The 26364-nt window shown below is 39.3% G+C and overlaps 1 protein-coding gene across 1 annotated transcript in view; it reads right to left on the bottom strand.

Moving 5' to 3' along the window:
• Nucleotides 1-485: 485 nt before the first annotated feature.
• The window catches only part of tarbp1 (TAR (HIV-1) RNA binding protein 1), a 42733-nt gene continuing 16854 nt past the window's right edge, over nucleotides 486-26364 (bottom strand). The window contains exons 3-29 of the mRNA XM_060864433.1: nucleotides 23673-23742; nucleotides 23444-23592; nucleotides 22672-22724; nucleotides 22395-22492; nucleotides 22094-22229; nucleotides 20606-20702; nucleotides 19811-19900; nucleotides 19467-19599; nucleotides 18740-19012; nucleotides 18546-18643; nucleotides 18289-18447; nucleotides 17676-17899; nucleotides 15552-15759; nucleotides 14360-14545; nucleotides 13258-13451; nucleotides 13112-13183; nucleotides 12835-12955; nucleotides 12587-12697; nucleotides 12319-12471; nucleotides 11314-11400; nucleotides 9783-10003; nucleotides 9479-9560; nucleotides 8752-8923; nucleotides 7652-7831; nucleotides 5731-5855; nucleotides 2048-2184; nucleotides 486-791 (exon numbers count right to left, since the gene is read on the bottom strand). Coding sequence (XP_060720416.1) covers nucleotides 629-791; nucleotides 2048-2184; nucleotides 5731-5855; nucleotides 7652-7831; nucleotides 8752-8923; nucleotides 9479-9560; nucleotides 9783-10003; nucleotides 11314-11400; nucleotides 12319-12471; nucleotides 12587-12697; nucleotides 12835-12955; nucleotides 13112-13183; nucleotides 13258-13451; nucleotides 14360-14545; nucleotides 15552-15759; nucleotides 17676-17899; nucleotides 18289-18447; nucleotides 18546-18643; nucleotides 18740-19012; nucleotides 19467-19599; nucleotides 19811-19900; nucleotides 20606-20702; nucleotides 22094-22229; nucleotides 22395-22492; nucleotides 22672-22724; nucleotides 23444-23592; nucleotides 23673-23742 — 3792 coding nt within the window. The 3' untranslated portion in view covers nucleotides 486-628. The remainder of the gene's footprint in view (nucleotides 792-2047; nucleotides 2185-5730; nucleotides 5856-7651; nucleotides 7832-8751; nucleotides 8924-9478; nucleotides 9561-9782; nucleotides 10004-11313; nucleotides 11401-12318; nucleotides 12472-12586; nucleotides 12698-12834; nucleotides 12956-13111; nucleotides 13184-13257; nucleotides 13452-14359; nucleotides 14546-15551; nucleotides 15760-17675; nucleotides 17900-18288; nucleotides 18448-18545; nucleotides 18644-18739; nucleotides 19013-19466; nucleotides 19600-19810; nucleotides 19901-20605; nucleotides 20703-22093; nucleotides 22230-22394; nucleotides 22493-22671; nucleotides 22725-23443; nucleotides 23593-23672; nucleotides 23743-26364) is intronic.

Raw genomic sequence — 26364 nt, 5'->3', positions numbered from 1 at the left:
GTAGAGTGTACACAGGGGCGGGACAGATGAAAACATCTGCATACACAGACCTACATTTGCTTCGACTGACAAAGGTGGAAAATCAAACACTTAACAAAACAAATGGGAAAAGAAAAGTAAATAATGCTGCTGATGCCTTTAAACCACTCAGATGTTTAATTTCCCACAGTTAGGTTGGCGTTTAAGGATCTCATTTTATTTGAATGTCTCAAGTATTTGTATGTTCTATAATTTTACATTTTTATAAAAAGTTTGATATAAACAGAAGTCTAAAGAGAAATACATTCGACATTTTTTCAGTTTTATTTGCCATATTTATTTACCCGCTATTCCTTTAATATTCTCTCAGGACCAAATAAGAGAGCTTATTTTTTGAGTAAAATATGACATTACATATATATGAAGGCTGTAGTTCTCAGAGCATGTTGATAAGGTGAGAACGAAACTCGGACAGATGGATAGATAGATAAACTCGGACAGATGGATAGATAGATAACTTTATTAATCTCAGAGAAAATGTACATTTTATTATGAAAAATGTTGACCGTGATTTTTGTGTAATTTACACTGTCCACTGATCTCAGATCCTGACTCTTCATCATAAACGGGCTATTTCAAAGCAAAGTAATTAAGAGGATGGGTCAGGACCCAAATGCTGTCTAGTGTATTCCCACACCAACAGTGCGGCGCTCACATGAACGTTGAGAGAGCGGGTCACTCCTTGCTGAGGAATCTCCACACACACGTCCAACAACTGCAAGAGTTCTGCAGGAATGCCTTCTCGTTCATTCCTAATAGTAAAAGATATGAAGGGGATAATTGATATTGAACAATTACATCTGCATGACGTAGTTAGGTAAATTAATACACATAACAGAAAGCAATTAAATATGTGGCACCCAACCAAACAGGGCCTGTACAGGGCCATTAAACATCAACAGCCTACAAATGATTAAGGAATCTAAACCATTCATTCATTTCATTCATCTTCTACCGCTTATCCGAACTACCTCGGGTCACAGGGAGCCTGTGCCTATCTCAGGCGTCATAGGGCATCAAGGCAGGATACACCCTGGACGGAGTGCCAACCCATTACAGGGCACACACACACACACTCACGCAATCACACACTAGGGACAATTTTCCAGAGATGCCAATCAACCTACCATGCATGTCTTTGGGCCGGGGAGGAAACCGGAGTACCCGGAGGAAACCCCCGAGGCACGGGGAGAACATGCAAACTCCACACACACAAGGCGGAGGCGGGAATCGAACCCCCAACCCTGGAGGTGTGAGGCGAACGTGCTAACCACTAAGCCACCGTGCCCCCGGAATCTAAACCAAGCTTATGTAAATGTGAATATCAGTGATAAAACGACAGGTATTTGTGTGAGTACTATAAGGGATGCAAGGATATTTTTGCCTAAGATATCGTTTTTGCCTTGAGGTTTAAGATTTTAAGAAAGCAGCATTTTTTTAGTTAGAGCAGATTTATGAAAATCTGTATTTAAGGATTTATCAAAATGTTATCCTATTATCCATTATGCATGGATTTTAGACCCACAAATACTGCAGAGGAGGTCTTTTTTCTTAAACAAGACACATATATATTGTATAAACACTGATGTGAATATAGCAGTAAAGACATTCACAGGAAAGGCCACAATAATTGTTGAGATTTGATTGCTGTTAAGCACTGTAAAATTTCTCTAAGCCTCAGAGTGAAGATGAATAGTGTTGCAACTGAATTATGGGTTAAATGTTTCAGTAGGTTTTATGCTATATGTTTTATGGATTTTTTTAGTTTATATTTTCATATGGTATACGTAGTGTTGCTGACGAAAGTCCTGCATGCAGGGACAAGTCTATTCTGTCTCCAACATGTAGCTGCGAAGAGATTTCCCCTTGAGAACAATATCAATTAGGCTCATAACATTCAACTGCAGTGTCAGCTCCCAAAGAGATGCACACAATATGCACAGGGCCTTCCAGTAAACATTAGAGCTTTAGTGATCGCATACACTCTTGACAAACATGATGTTATTACCCTAACAGCAGTAGCGTTTTCTCTGGAAACCTATAGCTTTGCAAACTCTGGCTGTTGGCTGTCTGTTCCACTCCAATGATACTGTAACCCTCTCTTTGCTTCAGCTGAAGAAAATCTGCCAGTTCCAAGGGCTTCACCTGTGAGAAAATACAAATCATGTAAACCATCTAACCAAGAGTCCAGACCATGATCTCGTTCCTTGTATACCATTTTCAAATGTCAAAGTTAAGATGTATAGCTTATTAATTCTGAAAATTCCATACTTCAAACATACCTGAGGACGAACAGACAGACGGATCAAAAGATGAAAATTCACACACCCCATTGATATTTGACAATGTAGTAAGCCAGTGTTACTCATTGCGCGGCTCGCGAGCCTCCTGCGGCTCGCCAAGCTTTAATATGCGGCTCGCAAGGCAGTAAATAATACGATGATATGATCATGTGGTTAAAATTTATTTTTCATTTAAATAACATTAAAAACAATCAATGAAGCATAGAAAAACGAATGTGCTCTATTACAAATAATAATATATATTTATATATATTATTTGACTCGTCACTGACTCACTGCGTTCCACAATAGCCAGTTTTTGCTAGTTTGTTTTGAAGCTAGTTTGTGTTTCATGCTAGTTAACAACTTGTGTTTACTGTACACACGGACTAAAAAATGGATCGATTTCTTATCGAACAATCCCGCGCACAAAATGAACAGCAACAAAGCAATGTGACAGTGACAAAAGAGGTAACTGATGTGGAGCATGCATCATCCGCAACTCGAGTAATTATTGTATTGCAATATTGTACATTGTATTTAAGCAGATAAGCTATTTAAGACTGAATAACTTGGCATACTTTGTGGTGAAAGTGGCTCTCATATTGACTTTGTCCTATCAGTGTGGCTCACATGAAAAAAATAGTGAAGACCATTGTAGTAAGATGTGACTTAAATATTACTAAATTTATGCTTGGTTATGCTTTTTTTTTATGTTTGGTATGTCAGATTCCTGAAAAAATACAGCATGTTTGATGACCATACTGTACATCACACCGTTAAGCTTGGGGCAGTTGGCAACAGTATTGGGAATCATTGCTTATTACATCCATCATGATGACTATTAAGCTAGATGATTTAACTGTCTGTGGGAAGATGTAGTGTCTGTAGCTTCTTGTTGGACCAAAATTAAGTGTATGATTATTTTGTTTTCTATATGGATCGTAATAACCTGCTGTTTAACTTTGAAGGAGAGGAATAAAATCTTTCTCTGATTTAGCTTCCCTTGCCTGTGCTGTGAAATTACGTTTAGCATTAGAGCTTCAACACTGGGATTTTGTTGTATGTGTGTGTATGTGTGTGTGTGTGTGTGTGTGTAGTCTATTCTATGCAGTTTCACTGAACCTAAAGGGTTCACAAACCTTTAAGTGACACTGTGTGTGTGTGTGTGTAGTCTATTCTATGCAGTTTCACTGAACCTAAAAGGGTCTGGGCCCATGAGACCTTTAGACTCTTGTCCCTGGTCTTGCTCCAGAGTGTTCCTAATATATTGGTTGGTGATTGTTTTGACCAGCTGTCCTGCTTTGACGAGTTATATTTTTGTTCAAGTATTAAAATACTGTAGGTAACTGAGACAACTTTAATGGAAAATTAGGAATTCATGTTTCAAATGTCAAAATTAAACGGTAGATATCATAAATGGAACACCACAGAACTAATTGGCAAATTTGCACCAGTCAATGTCTTAATGTAAATATATATATATATATATATATATATAACTATAACTATATATATTTTGAATTTTTATTATATTAATTCTTTATATTATTCCTTATGTTTATCTTCTGTTCTATGTTTATGTTCTGTAAAGCTGCTTTGAGACAATGTCCATTGTAAAAAGCGCTATACAAATAAACTTGAATTGTATTGAACTGAAAACTCAATCATTCATTCATCTTCTACCGCTTATCCGAACTACCTCGGGTCACGGGGAGCCTGTGCCTATCTCAGGCGTCATCGGGCATCAAGGCAGGATACACCCTGGACGGAGTGCCAACCCATCGCAGGGCACACACACACACACACACACTCTCATTCACTCACGCAATCACACACTAGGGACAATTTTCCAGAGATGCCAATCAACCTACCATGCATGTATTTGGACCGGGGGAGGAAACCGGAGTACCCGGAGGAAACCCCCGAGGCACGGGGAGAACATGCAAACTCCACACACACAAGGTGGTGGCGGGAATCGGACCCCGACCCTGGAGGTGTGAGGCAAACGTGCTAACCACTAAGCCACCGTGCCCCCACTGAACTGAAAACTAATCATAAATAATTTTCAGATATACTTATATGGCCAAAAATGTGTGAACGCATGGAAGTTACCTACGCTGTTGCTAGAAAGTTGTAAATAGTCCGTTGTCTCAAATTTTACAAAAGGCAACCAACCAGAAAATCCAAAAAAAAATATTTTTTTTTCTTAAAAGCTGTATAGGGAATGAGACTGAAAATTCTGTTTGTTTATTACCATTATATAAATCCAAATCAGAAAGGCTTTTAAAAACCACAACTTATATCCATATTAAACATATGATGACCATTTCAATCCGGTTCAATGATCATTTACCAAATATAGTTAAAAACCTGTCCAGCTCTACTCCTGTTAATGATTTAACAATTTAACTGTAATAAATCACATCTTATACATTCACAATGCAGTCTTTTAGGCACATATTGACTAAGAGTCAGTGACAGATGGTTTTGCAACCTTAATGGTCGACTGGCCTATGTGCAATAAAAAGCTCACACAATATGCAAGCATTTTTCCAATCTTATCATCACAGGTAAATATTTATTCATGAAATGGATTTTCAATTGATAAAACACCAGCATGAATGTTATGCATCGCTCAAATAAGGGAATATATGAGAAGATGGTGGAGTCACTAAATCAATAAAAAAAACCTTTTATTATTTGCATCTTGATGTTTTCATATTAAGATAAAAATTATCTCTGGATTTGCTGCGATGCAAATATCTGAGCAGACATTCAGATCAAAATAAATCTGCCTAAAGGTGGTTAAATTAATTATATTCTCACTCCTGCATTACGGCGAAGTCGTGGCCTAATAGTTAGAGAGTCTGACTCCTAACCCTGAGGTTGTGGGTTCGAGTCTCGGGCCAGCCACGACTGAGGTGCCCTTGAGCAAGGCACCGAACCCCCCCAACTGCTCCCCGGGCGCCGCAGCATAAATGGCTGCCCACTGCTCCGGGTGTGTGTTCACTGCTGTGTGTGTGTTCACTGCTGTGTGTGTGTTCACTGCTGTGTGTGTTCACTGCTGTGTGTGTGTTCACTGCTGTGTGTGTGTTCACTGCTGTGTGTGTGTTCACTGCTGTGTGTGCACTTTGGATGGGTTAAATGCAGAAAACGAATTCTGAGTATGTCACGTCACTTTTACTTTCATTTATTTATATGTCAGGAATAAAGTATTCAGTATTGTTTTTCATGTAGAAACGACACCCTGTTGTTGCACAAGGCACACTGCAGAAATAGAACATGCTTGGGATGCACATTAACCAGATGCCCGTTCATCTGTTGTGAAATTCTACACTGACAACATAGGAGAGCATTTGAATTGGCACCAGCTCTTATGGTAAAATGGACTTAAACAGAAACACACCTCCATCAGAGGAAGCCACAGCTCAGAAGAGACACTCAGGGCTTGGAATTGTTTGTCACCGACATGATGCAGGCTTCCCAACACAAGAGCACTTGCTCCAAAGATTTCACAAGTTCGACAAAGACCTATGACAAACACAAGCACATACATGCATGCACATAAAAAAAAAAAAAATAATTGACTGATTGCATACTTACAAAATTAGATACTAAGGAATAATAAATCAGGATCACATGAAGAAACAAATACTATTTTGACAGTTTTGACTTTTTTTTTTTTAACCTGATTTAGAGAAAGACTGAGAGAAAGAATATGCATTGTATATTTTATATAGCATATCGTCGCTGTCGGGCGGAAACCTAGTATGTCCAAATTTGGTCAATTTCATATTTTTTCACATATCGATGCTATTGGTCAGTCCCCACGTGGGTCTGTTATTTTTACAAGTTATTAACCAATCTAAAGTCTTGAAAATAGCTTGAGCGCAAATCTCATAACTCCATTGGACACTTCAACTGTCCACCTCTTCCTCACTCCGTGGGAGAGCTTCACGGCATATTTCTCCTCAAGAAGAGTCGCAACGAATCAACACGTCTTCTGAGGTAAATGTCTTCAAAACACTGGGCTCAAAGAAAAAAAATCTTGACCCCCGCTAGTTCTGGTGCTCGTCTGAGGACAGGAATTTAGCGCAAGACAATCCACTGTAACGCGGACTAAACCCTGTGCACTGCAGATAAGGTACGGCGTTTTTTTAATTTCCTGAAAAATAACGGTTTTGGAGATACGAGGATTCCGCCTGACAGCGACGATATAAATCCTAGTCAAAAATGTTTTTCGAAACATACAGTCGACGCTGTGATTTATGCAAGACAGTATTAACAGTGATAATTTCAATAGTAACTTACCTTTGTCAAGTACAGAATTGTTCGATTCTAGTGCTGTTGGACTGTTTATATTTCATAATTTTAACTTGAGTTTGAAGTCATTAACACTACACACGTCTACCCCAACATTAAGAAAGCAACTACATAAAATGATACGTGCGATTAACTTGGAAACTACATCTCATACGCTCACATTTCACTGTGTAAATACGGAATGACGATCAGTGACACATGGATCTAAAACCTGACTGCACTATTTTCACTGCTAAAAAGCTCTAACAATATGCAAGCAAATATATAATTTCAGTCTGATCATTACTTGAAAATATTTATTTACAAAAAAAAAATCTTCATTAGATAAAACATGTAAAATTAATATTGTGCACCATTCATTCATTCATCTTCTACCGCTTATCCGAACTACCTCGGGTCACGGGGAGCCTGTGCCTATCTCAGGCGTCATCGGGCATCAAGGCAGGATACACCCTTGACGGAGTGCCAACCCATCGCAGGGCACACACACACACACACTCTCATTCACTCACGCAATCACACACTACGGACAATTTTCCAGAGATGCCAATCAACCTACCATGCATGTCTTTGGACCGGGGGAGGAAACCGGAGTACCCGGAGGAAACCCCCGAGGCACGGGGAGAACATGCAAACTCCACACACACAAGGCGGAGGTGGGAATCGAACCCCCAACCCTGGAGGTGTGAGGTGAACATGCTAACCACTAAGCCACCGTGCCCCCTTATTGTGCACCAGTCAGAAGAAAAAAATCTGTTTATGTATTTTGATTCACTCAGTGACTCAGTGAATCTGTGGAGAGGCAGCCAAGCATTGACAAAACAAACCGCAATTGTAGTTAAATCTTCCAAGTCATACAATTTAACTAGAATTTAAAGTCACGGTCATGCATAACCTTTTTTACACATTTAACTATTACATTTTTACACAACCATTTTAAACCATTTCAAACTGTCTAAGAGTAAACACTAAACTGTATGTGTGACAGGAAAAATGGCTCATACCACCCAGGTTTGTAGGCTTGTCAATAAGTGAGGCGACAACAAAGAGGGAAGTAGTAAGTTTGCTTAGACGTGCTATTCTTTGCTGGACAAAAATGTGTGGCTCCACCTCCTGCACATTCAGACTCCAAGGAGCAATCTTTTTCTGCACATCTGCCCAGCGCTCTTCTTGTTCCAACTCAACTTTAGGACACACAAATGCATACATTGTTGATATTTAAGACAAGTACATACAATGAATATGAAACATCTAAACACTCACTCATTCATTCATTTTCTACCACTTATCCGAACTACCTCGGGTCACAGGGAGCCTGTGCCTATCTCAAGCTTCATCGGGCATCAAGGCAGGATACACCCTGGACGGAGTGCCAACCCATCGCAGGGCACACACACACACTCTCATTCACTCACGCAATCACACACTACGGACAATTTTCCAGAGATGCCAATCAACCTACCATGCATGTCTTTGGACCGGGGGAGGAAACCGGAGTACCCGGAGGAAACCCCCGAGGCACGGGGAGAACATGCAAACTCCACACACACAAGGCGGAGGCGGGAATCGAACCACCAACCCTGGAGGTGTGAGGCGAACGTGCTAACCACTAAGCCACCGTGCCCCCCCCATCTTAAAACCTGAAGTCTATAATTCTTCTATCCACTGTAAGCCAGTACAGAACCAACATTACAAATACCAAGAAATTGAATTATATAATTGTAGTATGATAAATGTTACTGTATTCAGAAAATCTGACTACCCAAAATAGCCTTAGGAGATTGTGTGCAGTGGATAAAGTGAGCTGGAATGATCTAGAATCTATTTTTATTGTCCACAATATTATCTGATACAGGATGCATTAACACTGGCTATGCTAAATTGCATTCATATGTATATGCAATATGCATGTATGTACAGTATATGCAATATAATGCATGTGACATTTTAGTGGTCATAAAACACTATTAGTGATTTCTTTTTCTACTGACAATTTTGATCCCAATATTGACCGTAATATTTGCTCTTAATCCGTATATTGACGCTAGGTAAGTCGATTGACCCTATAATGAAGGTTCTCTCTGCTGCATGCTGGTGGTATTACCTGTATCCTGCTGAACCCAGTCACTGGGCTGTAGCTCTGTCAGCTTCCTGCCAATGTTTATCAAAGGAATAGAGGAACTGTGTTGAAAGTCCACTAGCTTTTCAAACTTCCACACTGGAATGCACTCATCTTCTGCCAATTCTGACAGAACAGGAAATGTGTGGAATATTGTCTAGACAAGAGGAACAAATGTTTTTATTGTGTGCAATTTTATGTCACATGAAACTAGATTTTAGACAACAGAACATTATAAAAACCTCAAGTATTTTGATGTATTTTGCTAAAAGTCCTACACTTCTCTCATCTCACTCATCTTCTACCGCTTATCCGAACTACCTCGGGTCACGGGGAGCCTGTGCCTCTCTCAGGCGTCATCGGGCATCAAGGCAGGATACACCCTGGACGGAGTGCCAACCCATCACAGGGCACACACACACACACTCTCATTCATTCACGCAATCACACACTATGGACAATTTTCCAGAGATGCCAATCAACCTACCATGCATGTCTTTGGACCGGAGGAGGAAACCGGAGTACCCGGAGGAAACCCCCGAGGCACGGGGAGAACATGCAAACTCCACACACACAAGGCGGAGGCGGGAATCGAACCCTGGAGGTGTGAGGCGAACGTGCTAACCACTAAGCCACCGTGCCCCCCGGTCCTACACTTCTGAAGTATGAAAAAGGTAATAAAAGAAAGCTAATAATAAGATCTAGAGCTCACCTCTATACTGTAATCATTAAGAGGATGAAACACACTGAAGAAAAAATGCTCCTGAATTCTGGCCCAGTTCTTTGCAGCATTTCTGTAATAAAAAAATTTTTGGAGGATGTAAACTTTTAAACAAAATGAATATCTATGACATATCGATCCCATAATTCCATGTTCACATGTTAAAAGTCACATTAGCCTTCTTTCCAAAATAACTACAGAAGTCTAGAATCAGAATATCAGCTGTCTGCAGTGAACATTTTCCCCTGGGTGAACGACTGATATAAAATGGGTTATTCCTATGAATAAGACTCACCCAGTATTCTGCATGACCTCAGCTTGATGTAAGCAGGCTTCAACAACTGTTGCTAGTCCCTGCAGAGAGGCTGAACTGCTCTGTTCATTTTCAGCCAGAAGTCGTGCCCACTCTAAACCCCACACTCTTTTGAGAGCCAACAGCGCATACAGACGTACAGTGAAATTATGACTGAAACACCACATCAAAATCACTTCGATAGCCTTCTGCCATTCCCTTGCCTAAAAGAGAAGTGACTTAAGTCAGTTTAATAGACACAGATTTACAGACAAGTCCTAAAATTGGTGCATCTAATCATTTGCTTATCTTTAATACTGTATATCAAATACATTAATAGCACTGACACTGAAAATGAGCCAATAATCTGTAATACATTTTAGGAGCAAACTCATCATCATCATCATCATCATCATCATCAGTCGGCTGCAAATATTTCTGGTTTGCAGGCGTCAACAATCTTCTTCCATTCTGTTCTGTTTCTTGCTGCTGTTCTGATCAATTTGCCTATGTACTGTGGGTAGAGAAGCTTTGGTTTACCATGCTTTCTTCGCCCGTGTCTTTCCAATGGTTGATAGAGAACGTACTTGTTGATCAGCTCGAACTCTGGTTTGCGTAGACAATGTCCGACATATCTAAGTTGCCTCCGTTGTATCTGGAGGTATAGTGGGTCAATACCGATCGTATGGTATATCACTGCGTTTGAGACTTTGTCCAAGCGCTTGATGTTGAGCATTACTCTGTAGCAGTTGGTGGCAAAACTGTTGAGGCTTTGTTTGAGCTTCTCTGTTATAATCCAGCTTTCGCAGCCATACAGGAGCAAACTACAGATTCATATGTGTGCAAATTGAAGAACACAAGCTTCTGAATTTTTACATTTTGCATCTCAAGCAGGCATGTGACCAGCTAAAGACTAAACAGGAGGAACACCCCAGCATCTTTATTACCAACCCCACAGCCTCAAGAGCACAATACTTCAAAATAAATACTGCTAATAGAACAAAGGGTATATTTATTTATTTTCTCGTCTGGCCCTATGGCATGCTGGAACTAAATATATGCATCTATGCTTTTTTTTAAAATAATATTTCATGTTTGCCCAAACATTACGTAACTCTGGTACATTTTTTTTGTTTTTTATCCCTTTATTAATCACTTAAATAATATTCAAACGAATGTATAATTCTCATGTATTTTTGTAAACTTTCCAGATTTTAATGATCTTTTTTTTTGTTGATTTACATACTGTAGGATGTAGGAATGTGGACTGCCGCATATTTGTATCTCAATGAAACAGGAAACAGTTAAAGGCACTAACAGCGTTCTTAGCGACAGACTGCAGAGACGAGAACTCCAGGTCCTAATGTTTGTGGTTAGATGAAACAAATCAAATTGTGACCCCAAAACGCAACCATGAGTAGAAAATTTGAAGCAAGGTTGAAGCATTTTTTCCTCGATGGCCTGCCCTGTGTGTTAAACACACAAGAGTAACACATAATATGATTTGTATGTAATGATAGAGGCAATATCATACCTTATTCTCTAGATTAGGGAGCAGGATGCCTAGGTGAACCAACACAGAAAGGAACGTGCAGATGCTTGTCTTTGTTTTCTCCTGATCCTGCAAAATCAGATTCAGAGAATACTGTGTCTCATTTATAAACCAGACTAACATATAGTTTTATGTGTAATCTTGGATTTCCTTTGGGATCAATAAAGTCTCTCTCTCTCTCTATCTAATCAGTGCATATCGTCGCTGTCGGGCGGAAACCTCGTATGTCCAAATTTGGTCAATTTCATATTTTTTCACATATCGATGCTATTGGTCAGTCCCCACGTGGGTCTGTTATTTTTACAAGTTATTAACCAATCTAAAGTCTTGAAAATAGCTTGAGTGCAAATCTCATAACTCCATTGGACACTTCAACTGTCCACCTCTTCCTCACTCCGCGGGAGAGCTTCGCGGCATATTTCTCCTCAAGAAGAGTCGCAACGAATCGACACGTCTTCTGAGGTAAATGTCTTCAAAACACTGGGCTCAAAGAAAACAAAATCTTGACCCCCGCTAGTTCTGGTGCTCGTCTGAGGACAGGAATTTAGCGCAAGACAATCCACTGTAATGTGGACTAAACCCTGTGCACTGCAGATAAGGTACGGCGTTTTTTTAATTTCCTGAAAAATAACGGTTTTGGAGATACGAGGATTCCGCCTGACAGCGACGATATGCATGTTTCTATGCATTGAATTTGAGTTATCATGTTTTATCTGTGCATAAAGCTGTCGCGGAAATGAAGATTTTATCAAAGTGTTTGGGCATAATTTATCTGGGACATGAGAATGAGAACAAGTACTCAATTATAGTGTTGTATTTACTTACTGTATAATTTATTCAATTATTTATTTATTTATTAAATAACTCGTTCGTAAAAAGTGCCAAATAAAGCATTTTTTTTTAATTCTTTCTTTATGCAACATTAACTTTACACCACACAAAGTTCTTATGCACAAATTTCCCTATTTTTTAGAAAACAAAGCTCACCACATTAAAGCAAACCCAGAGGTGCTGAAAATGAGAGGGGTTTTGGTGGAGGATCAGAATCAGGGCCCACTCAATCAGGTACTTGACTGATGGCTGGTTGTTGCTAAAGCCTGCCTCACAGACCACACCAAACACATACTCCACAACAAACTCCTGAAATTTCAGACACCAAATGAGATGATCTAGTTTTGTTTCATTTTTGAACAATGAAAAACATTACAGGGCATAAACATGTGTATAAATGTATGAGTGCATGTGTGCTCCTCACCGGCCTCAGCATAGGCAGGAGGAGCAGCAACGTTTGCCACACTCTGTTCTTTATTCTGTGCTGCACAGAGTTAGTATAAGAACAAACTTTTGACTTTGACATGTCCTTATCCTATGAAAGTGGGAATAAAGACAGAAGAGAAAGGAGACAGTATAAATCTAAGCCTTTTCAGCCCATGAAACACAATAAAGAGTACATGCACATACAGACCTATTCACACACACACTCTCACACTAAAGTACACACACCTTTTTTAGCAAGCACCTCACTAGATTTTCCATCACCATCTGATGTAGACTATTGGATGGTTCAAGATGACTCAGAAAGGTCAATACACGTAAACGTGGGAAGTGATCATCCCTATTCCAACTTAAAAGAAGGTGAATGCAAAAGAATACAGTCTATACATTACATTATTATATTTTTTTTTTTTAATTTTTATTGTAGATATATATAATATATAGATTTATAATAAAAAAATGTGCAGAAAAAAAGCAAAGTATGCAAAGTAGTACATAGCCCAACCTGTTAATCACTACATTTGCTGCAAGCTCTTCCCCAAGCTGTTCTACATATGTCTGAACCTCCTGTAGGAGTCTATAAGAAAAATAATTAACATAATAATGATAAACAATAATGAATATATTGTAAATGTAGATCTCTGGCCATACCTTTGGTCTTTTCTGTAGGCTGGTCCATAAATGCAAGCCTCGGTCAGTATGTCCATGTAATCTAAGGCACTTTGAATCACAGTGTCTGTGTGGTTGTTAGGGTCAGAGGAGAGCCAGGTATTGCAGCAGTGCTGAATCAGCACATTAAAAACTCCTAACTTAGCCTGAGAGAGCTCAATCAGCTGACGTGTAACCTTTAAAAAAAACATTTCATACCGTAGCTGTTAAAATACCCAATTGTTTTTGACAACATAGAATTTACACAGTATTATAAAATACAAAAAAATAACATAAAAATTAATAAATAAATAGTGTGCCTACCATAATTGAAGGAATCAGTAAGAATAAATGCTATAATATAACTTTAAATAAATAATTCTCAATTAAAGATGCCCTGCCACACGTATTTCATTACTTTTGTGGTAATGTCTGAAGTTTACCATGGACTCTGTAACATTTTTTTGTGGAAAAAATGCCTTGGTTTCCTTGTTTCAAGCCATTCTAGTGTGGTATAGAAAGCCTGCAGGAAGACTCAGCTCGATTTGCGCCAGTTCTCATGAATATTCAAATGAGCTATGCTGCTTGGCTCCGATTGGCTAACCGCTAGGATATGAGAGCATGACTATTCATTCACCCAGCGCAATAAGTAGCCTAGGCTAGAGGAACTTCGTTTACAATCACCTTGAATTGCGGCAGAATGGTTTCTTCACAAGCCCGTTGACGTTCAGCCATCCTTGCTGTATAGGAAACTCACTGAGCTACACGAATTCTGGGGGCGTGGTCTCAAGTGGGAGAGCTCATGAATATTAATGAGCTCAGTCACTCTGACGTCAGACTGAGCAGCTTTTCCAACTGACCTGATTTCTCCGCTTATTTCTTTTAAGTGGCTAGAACTGACCAGGGAGGTAGCAGTTCGTTTTCACATTCACGACACAACACAAACACATATGGACCTAACACATATCAAAAAATACAAGTAAAAACGGTTTTGTGTGGAAGGGCACCTTTAAGGTACAAATTAAATGATATCTAAGCCATGTCCAATTTTATATTGTTTTGTTATGCAAATTCTGACACTTTACTCCTATACAACTCAGCTCACCTTTTGGATGCAGGCAGTAATCTTGTGGCTTTGAACATCCTGCAACTTGAAGAAGCTGCGGTGGAAGGCCAAGCATACAAAGGCACGAAGAGCAGGCCAGAAATCATGAGCATTTGTACTTAAGGAATGCACTAGCTTCCAGGACACTGAGATTGCTTCCACACATAAGGTATCCTTATGAAAGACCTACAAGGATAGACAGAGGACCGGTAGTAAATATATAATATAAGGGCTAAATGCTGGCAGCCATTGTGTCTGGTTCCTAAAATTGTCATTAGCAGCAATACTAATTTATGCCCCTTTTCCACCGAGGCAGTTTGAGTGCTGGTTCGGAGCCTAATTTAGAACCAGTTCTTTCTTTTTCGACAGCCAAAGCACCGGCTCTGAACCAGGAAAAGTGGTTCTTAAGTAGCACCAAAACGCTTCTGGTCTAGACTTAAGAACCGCTTGTGGGCGGGGCTGTGGGCAGAGCTGTGGGCGGGGCTACTGTTAGTGCATTTGTAAATGTACCTTAAGTATACTAATGTTTAATACACTTTTACTTTACCGCAATATGATACATTATCAGCACACATGATAGTAAGTAGCTACATGCTAAGGCTAACTTTTTTCTGTGTTAATGATAAAATAACGTTAAGTACTTTCTCGATTACGACCTCCGTTTGTACAGATTACATGGAGCTGCACGTACACGGTGGATTCGCCACGTTTGGTGTTAATGTAGGTTCAAAAAGCCATGAGAATTAACAGTAAAGCAACATCCGCCATTGTTGATGTGTTTGTGTTTGCCGCTGCTGCGCTAACGTTGCTGGGACACGTATACAGTGACGTCAGACTCGGCTCTGTGACGGCTCTCTAGCCGGTGGAAAGACAAACCAGTTCTTAGAAGGTTCGCCAGTGGAACCAACTTTGAACCAGCACCAGTGCTAGCTCTGAACCAGCACCCGGTTCTTTTTGGTGGAAAAGTGGCACAAACTCTTCGATAGGCCCGATCAGCAAATTCTGCTTGTGTTTGAGCATGTGTGAACATTTTACTGTAACCTCAACACAGTATTATGAAAGGGTAAATGTAAACAACTGTACATAAGAAGAACAGCAATCATCTTTCAAATAAGAAAGATTACTGTACAAGTATCGACGGCCTTGATATACAAAAGATTAGAAAACACTGAGAAATTGAGTCAGTTGTGACCTGTGGTAAAGCTGCACACATAAAGTCCAGTACAGGGAGCACCAAATCACTTGGCAGCAAGGAAAGAGCCTCAACAGCAGCCTGAAAGCCCTCTGTAGCTCTGGTGGTCTCAGCACACTTCTGAAGAAAACTGATGCATTTCCACTGGTCTCGGATAAAGTAAGCCACCACCCTGCTCCAGTCTCGCAGAAGTGGGTCACCATATGAGCTAACAAAATACACACACAAAAAAAAAGGTAAATCAAATTTGCTTCCTATCACCAAACAACTCATGCTCCTTTTCAGCTTTGTAGAGATCCCCAAGGATCTTCTTACTGACTAAGGCTTGTCATTCGTGTCACTTTTAATGTCTGATCTGTGTCAGCTGTTGCAGATGAAGCACAGAAAGACAGCTGTTTATCACCTGGGAAGAGAAGCCCATACGTAGTTATCAGATTTATTCCGGACATGCAGGGGGCTGTGAGCTCCTCATACTCCAGAGAGCCAACTTCAAGTTTTCTTGCTTGCTGCTAATTCCCCTACACCATTTTTGAGATGGTGGGCCTGGTGAACTACTACCTGAGCAACAGCTGGATAATTTGACATTTGACTATATAACATACAGTTAAGAAAAATATATTATTGGCGATCACCAGTGTTGTATAAAGTACTCGAAAGCAATACTTGAGTAAAAGTACAAGTATCGTACTAGAAAAAGACTTTGGTAGAAGTGAAAGTTACCTTTTAGAATATTACTCAAGTAAAAGTCTTAAAGTATCTGATATTTACTGTACTTAAGTATCAAAAGTCATTTTCTGATATTTAATGTACTTAAGTATTTGAAGTAAAATTAAAAAGTAAAATTTGAGTGATTTTCAGTAGGCATAAGAGCAGGGGCGGTTCTAGGGTCTCATCTTTAGGGGGTTTTAGCCCTCAGTGAGAATTTAAAACAAGAAGAGTTTTATATTATATATTATATGACTACATAGTAAGCCAAAAGTTATGGTATTATTTAAAATGGCAAAAGTGGACACCAAAATTTTATGCATGATGTAATGATGCCGGTCTTGAATCAGATCAGTTAATGTATGTGTGCATTCTCTACAAACAGTGTGTCCAGTGAATGCAGTCATTAATAAAAAAAATATTCACAAGACAAAGACCAAATCAATAAATATTATTTTTATTTAGTATTGAATGGATTGTTTGCATTAATATTTTGTTTGTGCTACAACTCTGGTAATAAGAATATTGACATTTCACTGCTTTTGGTTGCCGTCTTTGCGGCTTTCCGGCGATTAACGTTATAGATAAACGCCTCCAGCTCTGACTGCGCGTGCACGCTGCGCGTCCCTGTGCTTCTCCGTAGAGCGCGCGGACGTGCGTAATGTAATCTAGGAGCAGTGATTCGCCAAACCTCCCTTATTGCAGTCGCACACATTTCTTCTGATTTTATTTTGTAGTAACGAATAACGAAGACGCTTAGTGGAAATATAACGGAGTAAAAGTAATACATTTTATCTAGGAAATGTAGTGGAGTAAAAGTGAAAGTTGACATAAATTTCAATAGCGAAGTAAAGTACAGATACGTGACATTTCTACTTAAGTACGGTAACGAAGTATTTGTACTCCGTTACATTACAACACTGGCAATCACACACTCTGGTGTTACCCAGATAAATGTTGGTTTCCTTTAGAAGCTTTCATTTGTACATTATTTTGCTGCATGTTCCATTCTCCCAATGTTCCTGAATTGCTGAATGAGTTACATCATTAATAAAGATTAATGAGCTTGTTTCAGAAGCCATGTAAGCCCAAACTATCAAAAGCTTTGGTCTAAAATGTATGCATTCCATGTTAACTATACAACCACTGTTGGTCTATTAACTTACTATGCAACTACGCATGTCCATACACAATCACAGGTGGTAGAATCTGCCTAATAAGATAGGATGTCTACACAAATGTACAAACCTTCTCTGTAAATCCTCTGTACTGATAGACAATAAACTAGTAAGTTAATAAGACTATGACAGATAGAATGAGCCTCTCATTAAGGGAATGCGACCAGATTTATAATCAATTTAAATACTGGTTACCTAGAAAGAATCTAAAAAAAATATTGATTTCTTATCTGAAACGGACCAGCTGGAGATGTCCACTGTAGAGGAAGGCTTCAGTAAAGTCTGGTTAAAGAACTGAGGTGTGGATAAAGGCGATGAAGATGGAAAGAAGTAGGTGGTGAGTGAACAGAGGGATTTCATGGCCTCAGACTGAGAGTCAAAAATACACTGGTCAGCCAGCTCACATAGCAAGGCTAATGTTTTCATGCTAACTGCTTTTTGCACCTGTGAAGCAATAGTTGGATTCTGGAAAACAGTACATAAAGGACACACACACACACACACACACACACACACACACACACACACACACACACACACAAAAGAAAAAACAAGTAAAATAATTAATCTTTAACTGAACTACTACATAAGAGTATATAGTTTATATAGTTTACATTTGCTAAATATTATTATATTACTCTCCTATTACACAGGTATACTATTATACTATATTATACTATACTATATACTGTATTTCTAGGTTAAGAGCTGAAAAAGGGTAAATTCTTGGGAATGATAATGGTAACTTACTGTACGAAAATAGCTAATCAAATCTCCTTATCAGATCACTGTCTATTGTGTTTTATTCAAAAGTAGAACTTCTAATGACAAAGAGTAAACGATAATTGTTGTACCTGTTCAGATGGCTCACTGAGAAGTCTCACACAGTTTATAGTCAGTCTGGACACATAGTTTTTTTGCAAGTTAGCGCTGTAGCATGGGACTTTGCTGTATGTTCTTATCAGCTCCCGTAAAAGAGACAGATACAGATTTGCCCTTCCTATATCAGACAACTAAAAACCAACCAAACAAACAAAAAAAAAAGTTCAAGCACACCTCTATCTATGTACTTTTATAATGTGCATGTGTGTTTATGTACAGTAGCATCCACCTCCTGTAGTTCTCCACTCAGCCTTCTCAATATAAACTGTTGAACTGGTTCTGCTACACCCAACAGTATCTGTGTCAAAGCAGCTGCCATCGTATCTTCTAGAAAAAACAGAAATTAAGATTTATGTGTTTGGAAACACATCTAATCTTGGTTGCATTCTCATTTATCAGCACATACAGTATGAGATTACACACCATTCGCCCTCCCGGTATGTACATTTTTGCCAAGAAGCAGCAGAAGTCTTAACATAAGCTCAAGGCTCTTATCCGCTTTGCACGGTGGCAAGTAAACGCTGGTGTTGAGCCGGTGCAGGACATCTAGCAGAGGGCAGAAAAGCTGTTCCAGTTTTACGTCCTCCTGACCGTGCTTCTCTCTTCTCCTCCTCCAGTCCAGGTTTGCAGAGAGGAGGAGGGAGCGAGCTAGCAATTCAGCCTCACCTACTATAATAGGTACTCCGCCTGTCTGATCTATTAAAATCAAAGATAAGTCCGTTGTATTATTAAATAAATAAACAAATAAACAAATGTATGAATAAAATAAATGCATGCATGGACAAAGGTTTATACAGAGAAATATGAATTATTGTAAAATGAACAATATTTTACATTTTCTAGAGAATGCTTCTAAATTCTGAGTAATGATGGTCCATGAAAAAATTTGACACAGACATGCAGCTACACATGCAGACAATTTTCCAGAGATGCCAATCAACCTACCATGCATGTCTTTGGACCGGGGGAGGAAACCGGAGTACCCGGAGGAAACCCCCGAGGCACGGGGAGAACATGCAAACTCCACACACACAAGGCGGAGGCGGGAATCGAACCCCCAACCCTGGAGGTGTGAGGCGAACGTGCTAACCACTAAGCCACCGTGCCCCCCATGTGAATTCTCATATGAATTAAGTCTGTCAGTAATCACCTGAGCTGGCTGGTATGTTCAGGAAGTCTTTTAAAGAGTTGTAGCTGTACGTTGAGACTTTCTGTGGGGAAAGATTGGTAGAAGTTGCAGCAGGGCAAAAATTGCCCTCGTTGACCAGCAACCAATCACAAAGCTGAAAAAAGGACATACATGTGATTAATCTGATAGGAATACTTGATCCAAAATTGCTGGTATGGTTAGTAAGAACTAGAGTAGAATACAGATTTGCACTTTTTTTTTCTTTTTGATTGTGTTCACAGTTACTATACTGTATGTAAATACGAATTATGCAACATTAAGATATAAAATATATTTAGTAGTCTTTGTTCAGCCAGGCATCCTACCTTTTCCCAAATTGATGTGCCTGGACACAGGGACTCCTCAGCTCGGAAATGTGCTAGAAAAGCAAATACTTCATCCAAAGACACCGCTGACTAACAAGAAAGGAAAAACAAACCATTTCAATGTCTACAATATCCATGAAGCATCCATTAACAATTGAACAAATAAAAATATAAAACCGAATTGTGTAGATTATCTAAAAACAAAATATCTAATTAAATATCGTCGCTGTCAGGCGGAAACCTTGTATGTCCAAATTTGGTCAATTTCATATTTTTTCACATATCGATGCTATTGGTCAGTCCCCACGTGGGTCTGTTATTTTTACAAGTTATTAACCAATCTAAAGTCTTGAAAATAGCTTGAGCGCAAATCTCATAACTCCATTGGACACTTCAACTGTCCACCTCTTCCTCACTCCGAGGGAGAGCTTCACGGCATATTTCTCCTCAAGAAGAGTCGCAACGAATCAACACGTCTTCTGAGGTAAATGTCTTCAAAACACTGGGCTCAAAGAAAAAAAAATCTTGACCCCCGCTAGTTCTGGTGCTCGTCTGAGGACAGGAATTTAGCGCAAGACAATCCACTGCAACGCAGACTAAACCCTGTGCACTGCAGATAAGGTACGGCGTTTTTTTAATTTCCTGAAAAATAACGGTTTTGGAGATACGAGGATTCCACCTGACAGCGACGAATTAAAAAAAGTTTTCTATAAGAAAAACTGGAGACAAATTAGGCAAGTTTGTCAGAAGTCAGAAGACGTCTGGAAAGACTTAATACAATTCATGAGTTCATACCACATCAGACAGTTGTAGAAAAGTGTGAAGCAGAAAGCACTGGATGGCCCCTCTCATTAGAATGTGGTGGGTGGCCATAATGCAGCCAAGCACCTCTCTGTAAGTCAGAAAACTATAAATGTACCTAGAATTTCACTGGCCACATAAAATGTCTTACATAAACACATCTGATACAGTGAATTAAAGCTAAAGCTGAAAAATCTTTACTCAACCGGTTTAAATTTCCTACAAAGAAAGTAAAGTAACCATGTGTGAAGTATATATAGAGTTAAATTAATTTAAATTAAATTAATTAAAACTTAATTATGAAATTGGAAGTAATAACAACTGTGACATAAATTTCACACTTTAATTTCATTTTTCACTTTACACTTTCAAAATAATATATATTTTTGCTCATGTATACAGCTCTGAGTCGATCAGTTCAGATGCCCTATCCCAGGGGTCGGCAACCTTAAACACTCAAAGAGCCATTTGGACCCGTTTACCACAGGAAAAAAAACACAGGGAGCCACAAAACCCATTTGACATCTAAAATGAAGATAACACTGAATATATCGTTTTTTTACCTTTATGGAAAGTATAGAAAAAACTGTAGTGTGTTGTATTTATGAAATCAATGAACTGCTACATAGTAAACGAAATTTTATTTCTGCAGGCAAACAAAAATATTTTCAACAGTTTGAACTAACCTTAACAAAAAAGACGCTGGGTTGAAGGTTACTTTTAAATAAAATGTTCAATGTCTAATTGAGTCCTCTTCGTATTCGTGACATCAAAATTTTAACTTGCAGGCTGCAGCAAAACAAAAATGCGTCTGCTTCTGTGTGTCGGAATTCGCAAGTCGGCGGTTATGACGCATATTTTGAGCGACAAATAAAATTAAACACGGTTTATTTTAATGTTACAAGAGCATCATAATCTTAGAATTTAGAATTACATTTTTTAAAAAACTAACTTCATTCATTCATTCATCTTCTACCGCTTATCCAAACTACCTCGGGTCACGGGGAGCCTGTGCCTATCTCAGGCGTCATCGGGCATCAAGGCAGGATACACCCTGGACGTAGTGCCAACCCATCGCAGGGCACACACACACACACTCATACACTAGGCAGACAATTTTCCAGAGATGCCAATCAACCTACCATGCATGTCTTTGGACGGGGGAGGAAACCGGAGTACCCGGAGGAAACCCCCGAGGCACGGGGAGAACATGCAAACTCCACACACACAAGGTGGAGGCAGGAATCGAACCCCGACCCTGGAGGTGTGAGGCGAACGTGCTAACCACTAAGCCACCGTGCCATTTAAATTAAATATTTATTTTCCAAATCTACAGAGAGCCGCAGCAGAGGGATGCAGAGACACTTGCGGCTCCGGAGCCTCGGGTTGCCGACCCCTGTTCTAGTGGAACTGTTGACTATAGTTGTTTAATAGCAGTTGCTTTGGGTAAATATGGCAGGTAAATACCTAATCTAAATATACCTGAGTATATGTAGACCATCTGATTTCAGTAAAGGGCAGGGTGACAAGCAGGACAAGGCTTGAGAAAGGAATAGCAGAGGGACAGAATACCACCGTCGAGAGCTCAAATGCTTGAGCATCTGCAGTAAAACTGATCCTGAATTGAAATAATTAAAGAACATTAAAATCTACATTAAACTGGGTGACATTCAAAAATTGCAGGAGCTGCTAACACACATGGAGATTGCATTTTAACAGAGGCTATTTTTATGGAACGTACAGTAAGTGACGTTCAGTAGAAGGGTTGCTCTGAAACCTGTACCTTTTCTGTCCTCAGGCAAACTGCTGAAGAACATCACCATGAAATTCTGCAGTTTTAGACCTAGTTCTGGACATTCTCCAACGGATTGTTTAGGAGACCTTTGTAAACATAAGATGAGTCTTATTACAGTCATTGTCTAGGATTCTTCCTACTTTAATGGTAGATAACCTTTTGAACGAATACCATAACAGCACTGGCAAGGAAATACAATTTTACATATTCCTCTAAGACCAATAAAACCAAAAACTCAGTTTAGATATAATAATACCAGACACACCTGTGGTACAGTGAGGTCTCAGCTAGGACATCCATAAAGGGACCTACAACAAACTGGAAATAAGTATTGTTGTTAGTTTGTTTGTTTTTGTTATCGAATATACTTCTAGTGCATAGATTTACACTGAAATATAAATAAAATCGTACACCGTGTTATGAGTAATGTACTCAAGGCACTGACAATAGAGGCTACCTGGATAACACAGTTTAGAACAGTGCGTTTTCATTCATTCATTCATTTTCTACCGCTTATCTGAACTACCTCGGGTCACGGGGAGCCTGTGCCTATCTCAGGCGTCATCGGGCATCAAGGCAGGATACACCCTGGACGGAGTGCCAACCCATCGCAGGGCACACACACACACACACTCATTCACTCACGCAATCACACACTACGGACAATTTTCCAGAGATGCCAATCAACCTACCATGCATGTCTTTGGACCGGGGGAGGAAACCGGAGTACCCGGAGGAAACCCCCGAGGCACGGGGAGAACATGCAAACTCCACACACACAAGGCGGAGGCGGGAATCGAACCCCGACCCTGGAGGTGTGAGGCGAATGTGCTAACCACTAAGCCACCGTGCCCCCCAGTGCGTTTTCAAATGTCTCAAATATTAGACTGTAGCATTGTCTTCCAAAAAAGGGAGAAATTTCTTAAAGTCTTACATCCTATACCTACACACTGCATACAGTACACAATGAATTCATCTCAATTAATCTGCATCGGTTTGACAGCCAATAATAAGTCCTTTAAGAAAGTAGAACTTACCTGAGAAAAAGCAAGTGCAAAATCAGGATGCTGAAGCATTTCTAGCCCCAACAGATGAGTGACACCCTCCTTTATTACAGTCTTGTTCTCACTGTGGAACATGCGTTGGTAGACACACAGTAACCAAGATGGATGGATTAAACCACTACCTGCATAGAGAATATCAAGAAATCAGAAACGGCTAAGAATAAGCTAATGATACCATATGACAATGATAAACGTGACTCACCTTGAACATCTGTTGAAGTTGCTTTGACAAGAATGTCAATTCGGCTTAGTACAGGTCGAATCACATGGATCTAAAAATAAAAGTTGAAATTAAAACACAAATACATATAATTAAATAATTCCTTTACTATTCATTACAATGGCGATATTAATACTCATTTTTATAGTCATTAAAAACTCCAAAAGCTTCTCCAGATCCAACATGCAACGTGCAAGATAGTCCAGTTAGAACTGATGAGAGTTCAAATGTTACAAAATGCAGTTTTTACATTAAGTAGTGAGACTTAGAAGAGAGAAAACTAGTCAAATCTACAAAATGGAGACTGATTCAGGGTTCCCACTCTTTTTCAGAGATCATTTTCCAGGACTTTTCCAGGACATTTCAAATTTAGCAAAAAAAGACAAGGCTCACAGATTCACGGCCTAAAGTAATATGTTCTTCTCTCCAGAAGTCTTAAAAACAATGTACACTTTATGGCTATTACTTAACTATACTTTTAAAGACAATTTGTCATGTGAATGAAATATCAACATTTATAAAATAAAAAGACTGCACATATTAATACCCTTTCCTTTCTCAGGCCAATGCCGTCATGCATGCTTTAGTTTACTGTGCATTCCCCTTGCACATGATATTCAGATTAACAAGGTTAATATAACCTGTTTACCCGTCACCATTTGCTGAAAACATTCGAGCACTTAAACCATTCCTAGCACCTAAAACCTCCAACACAAGACAGCGTCATCCGTCACAGCGAGATTAAACAGCATAACAAAAAACCAGTCAAAACTCAGCGTCCCTGAACAGAGCGCTTTCTGTTACTAACGTTAATTGTTTCCACCAGTTGTAAACTGTTCTTTAAATGATCAACAACATTTAAAAATAATAATTTTCCAGGACAACAAGATTTTTTCCAGGACAGTTTATGTTTTCTCTCATTTTCCGTGTGTTTTATAGGACTGGAACATTGGTCATTAATTTTCCAGGATTTCCAGGACGCGTGGGAACCCTGGTGATTCTTGCTTGCTTGCTTTCTTGGGTACCTTGGCATGTACAGTACTGGTATACGTTAGGTTTATGAACTTTTCAGATGAATAGATGTCTCACACACACACACACACACACAAGCACACACATTTATAGCAGAATCAGTACCCTAAAATGTTATAGATGATGTTAAAATGGATTTGGGAAAGGCTGTGTACAACTATACAGTATGTATTGCCTTTAGGAAAATTATGTTTTCTCTCAGAGGAAGAATAAAGTCTGCTGAGACTTTTTTTTTTCTGTGACAGTGAATGAGAGGCTAGAAAATGTTGGTGTTAAGGGAACAGCCCTCTCCTGACTCAGGTCTTATTTGACTGACCATTATCAGGTTGATCAGTGAGTATAGAAAATAATCAGTATTTAAGTCAAAAGAGCTCTGGGATATAGTTGTGGACAGGCACAGGTGAGGAGATGAATACAAAAAAAAAATTCAAAGCCTTTATCAATCCCTAAGCACAGTGAAATCTATTAATAGGAAGTGGAGGGCGCTTGGTAAAACTGGATAGAAGAGCAAGGAGGAAATGACAGTCACGTCTAGCCTTTGCCAAGGAGAAAAGGGTGTTACGGTCATGAGACTAAAATCAAACTATTTGGCTTCAACACCAAAACGGTATGTCTGGTAGAAAGCCAATACTGCTCACAATTCAATTATCATTCCTACTGTACAGTTTCATTGTACCAGCTCCGATCGTATTCCGTGCGATGAAGATCTCGGACCTCCACTGAGACGAGGCCGACACTGTGAGAATCCTGAGACATCTACAGATCTACCAGCTCCAGTTGGACTCTGTGATACTAAGAGGAGATCTGAACTCCATGTGATCCTTACACCAATACAGCACTTGTCTGACTGTATATTTGTAATCACACCATCTAGTGTAACCCATATGAGGATGAGGTTCCCCTTTGAGTCTGGTTCCTCTCAAGGTTTCTTCCTTTACCAATTAAGGGAGTTTTTCCTTGCCACTGCTGCCTGAGTCACCTCAGACTTGCTCATTGGGGATAAATACATATACATACATACATACATACACACTGTGAACTATATACATCTTGAATTTTTATTATATTAATTCTTTATACTTCTCCTTATGTTTACCTTCTGTTCTATGTTTATGTTCTGTAAAGCTGCTTTGAGACAACGTCTATTGTAAAAAGCGCTATACAAATAAACTTGAATTGAATTGAATTGAGTTTCTCTGCAGCAAGGACTGTAAAACGTCTCAGAATAGAAGGAAAAATGGATGGGGCAAAATACCATCAAATTATTAATGAAAACTTCACCTTTCAACGTGACATTGACCTAAAGCACACCGCAAAACTGACCAGAGTGTCGTTGAAGGAGAAAATGTGAACATCCTTGCATGGCCTAGTCAGAGTCCAGACCTGATGACTGAAGTGCATCAAAGATCAGCAACAAATTTGGTCATTGAACAAATAAAAGAAGTGTGTGCAAACATTGCAAAGTCTAGATGTGCAAAGTTAATGGAGACGTACATTATATGATATAATTACATGTAATTATATGTAATATTATATGTAATAGAAAATTGTGTAATAGAAAATGGTGACATCTCTACACATACTAAGGTTATGTTTGATGTTCCACAAGGTTTTGTTTCAGGCCCATTGCATTTCTCCTTAT

This window comes from Tachysurus vachellii, chromosome 2, assembly GCF_030014155.1.
Source record: "Tachysurus vachellii isolate PV-2020 chromosome 2, HZAU_Pvac_v1, whole genome shotgun sequence".
NCBI classification, from domain to species: Eukaryota; Metazoa; Chordata; class Actinopteri; order Siluriformes; family Bagridae; genus Tachysurus; species Tachysurus vachellii.
The sequence above is the reverse complement of the archived record's forward strand: the minus strand, read 5'-3'. Positions and strand labels throughout refer to the sequence as shown.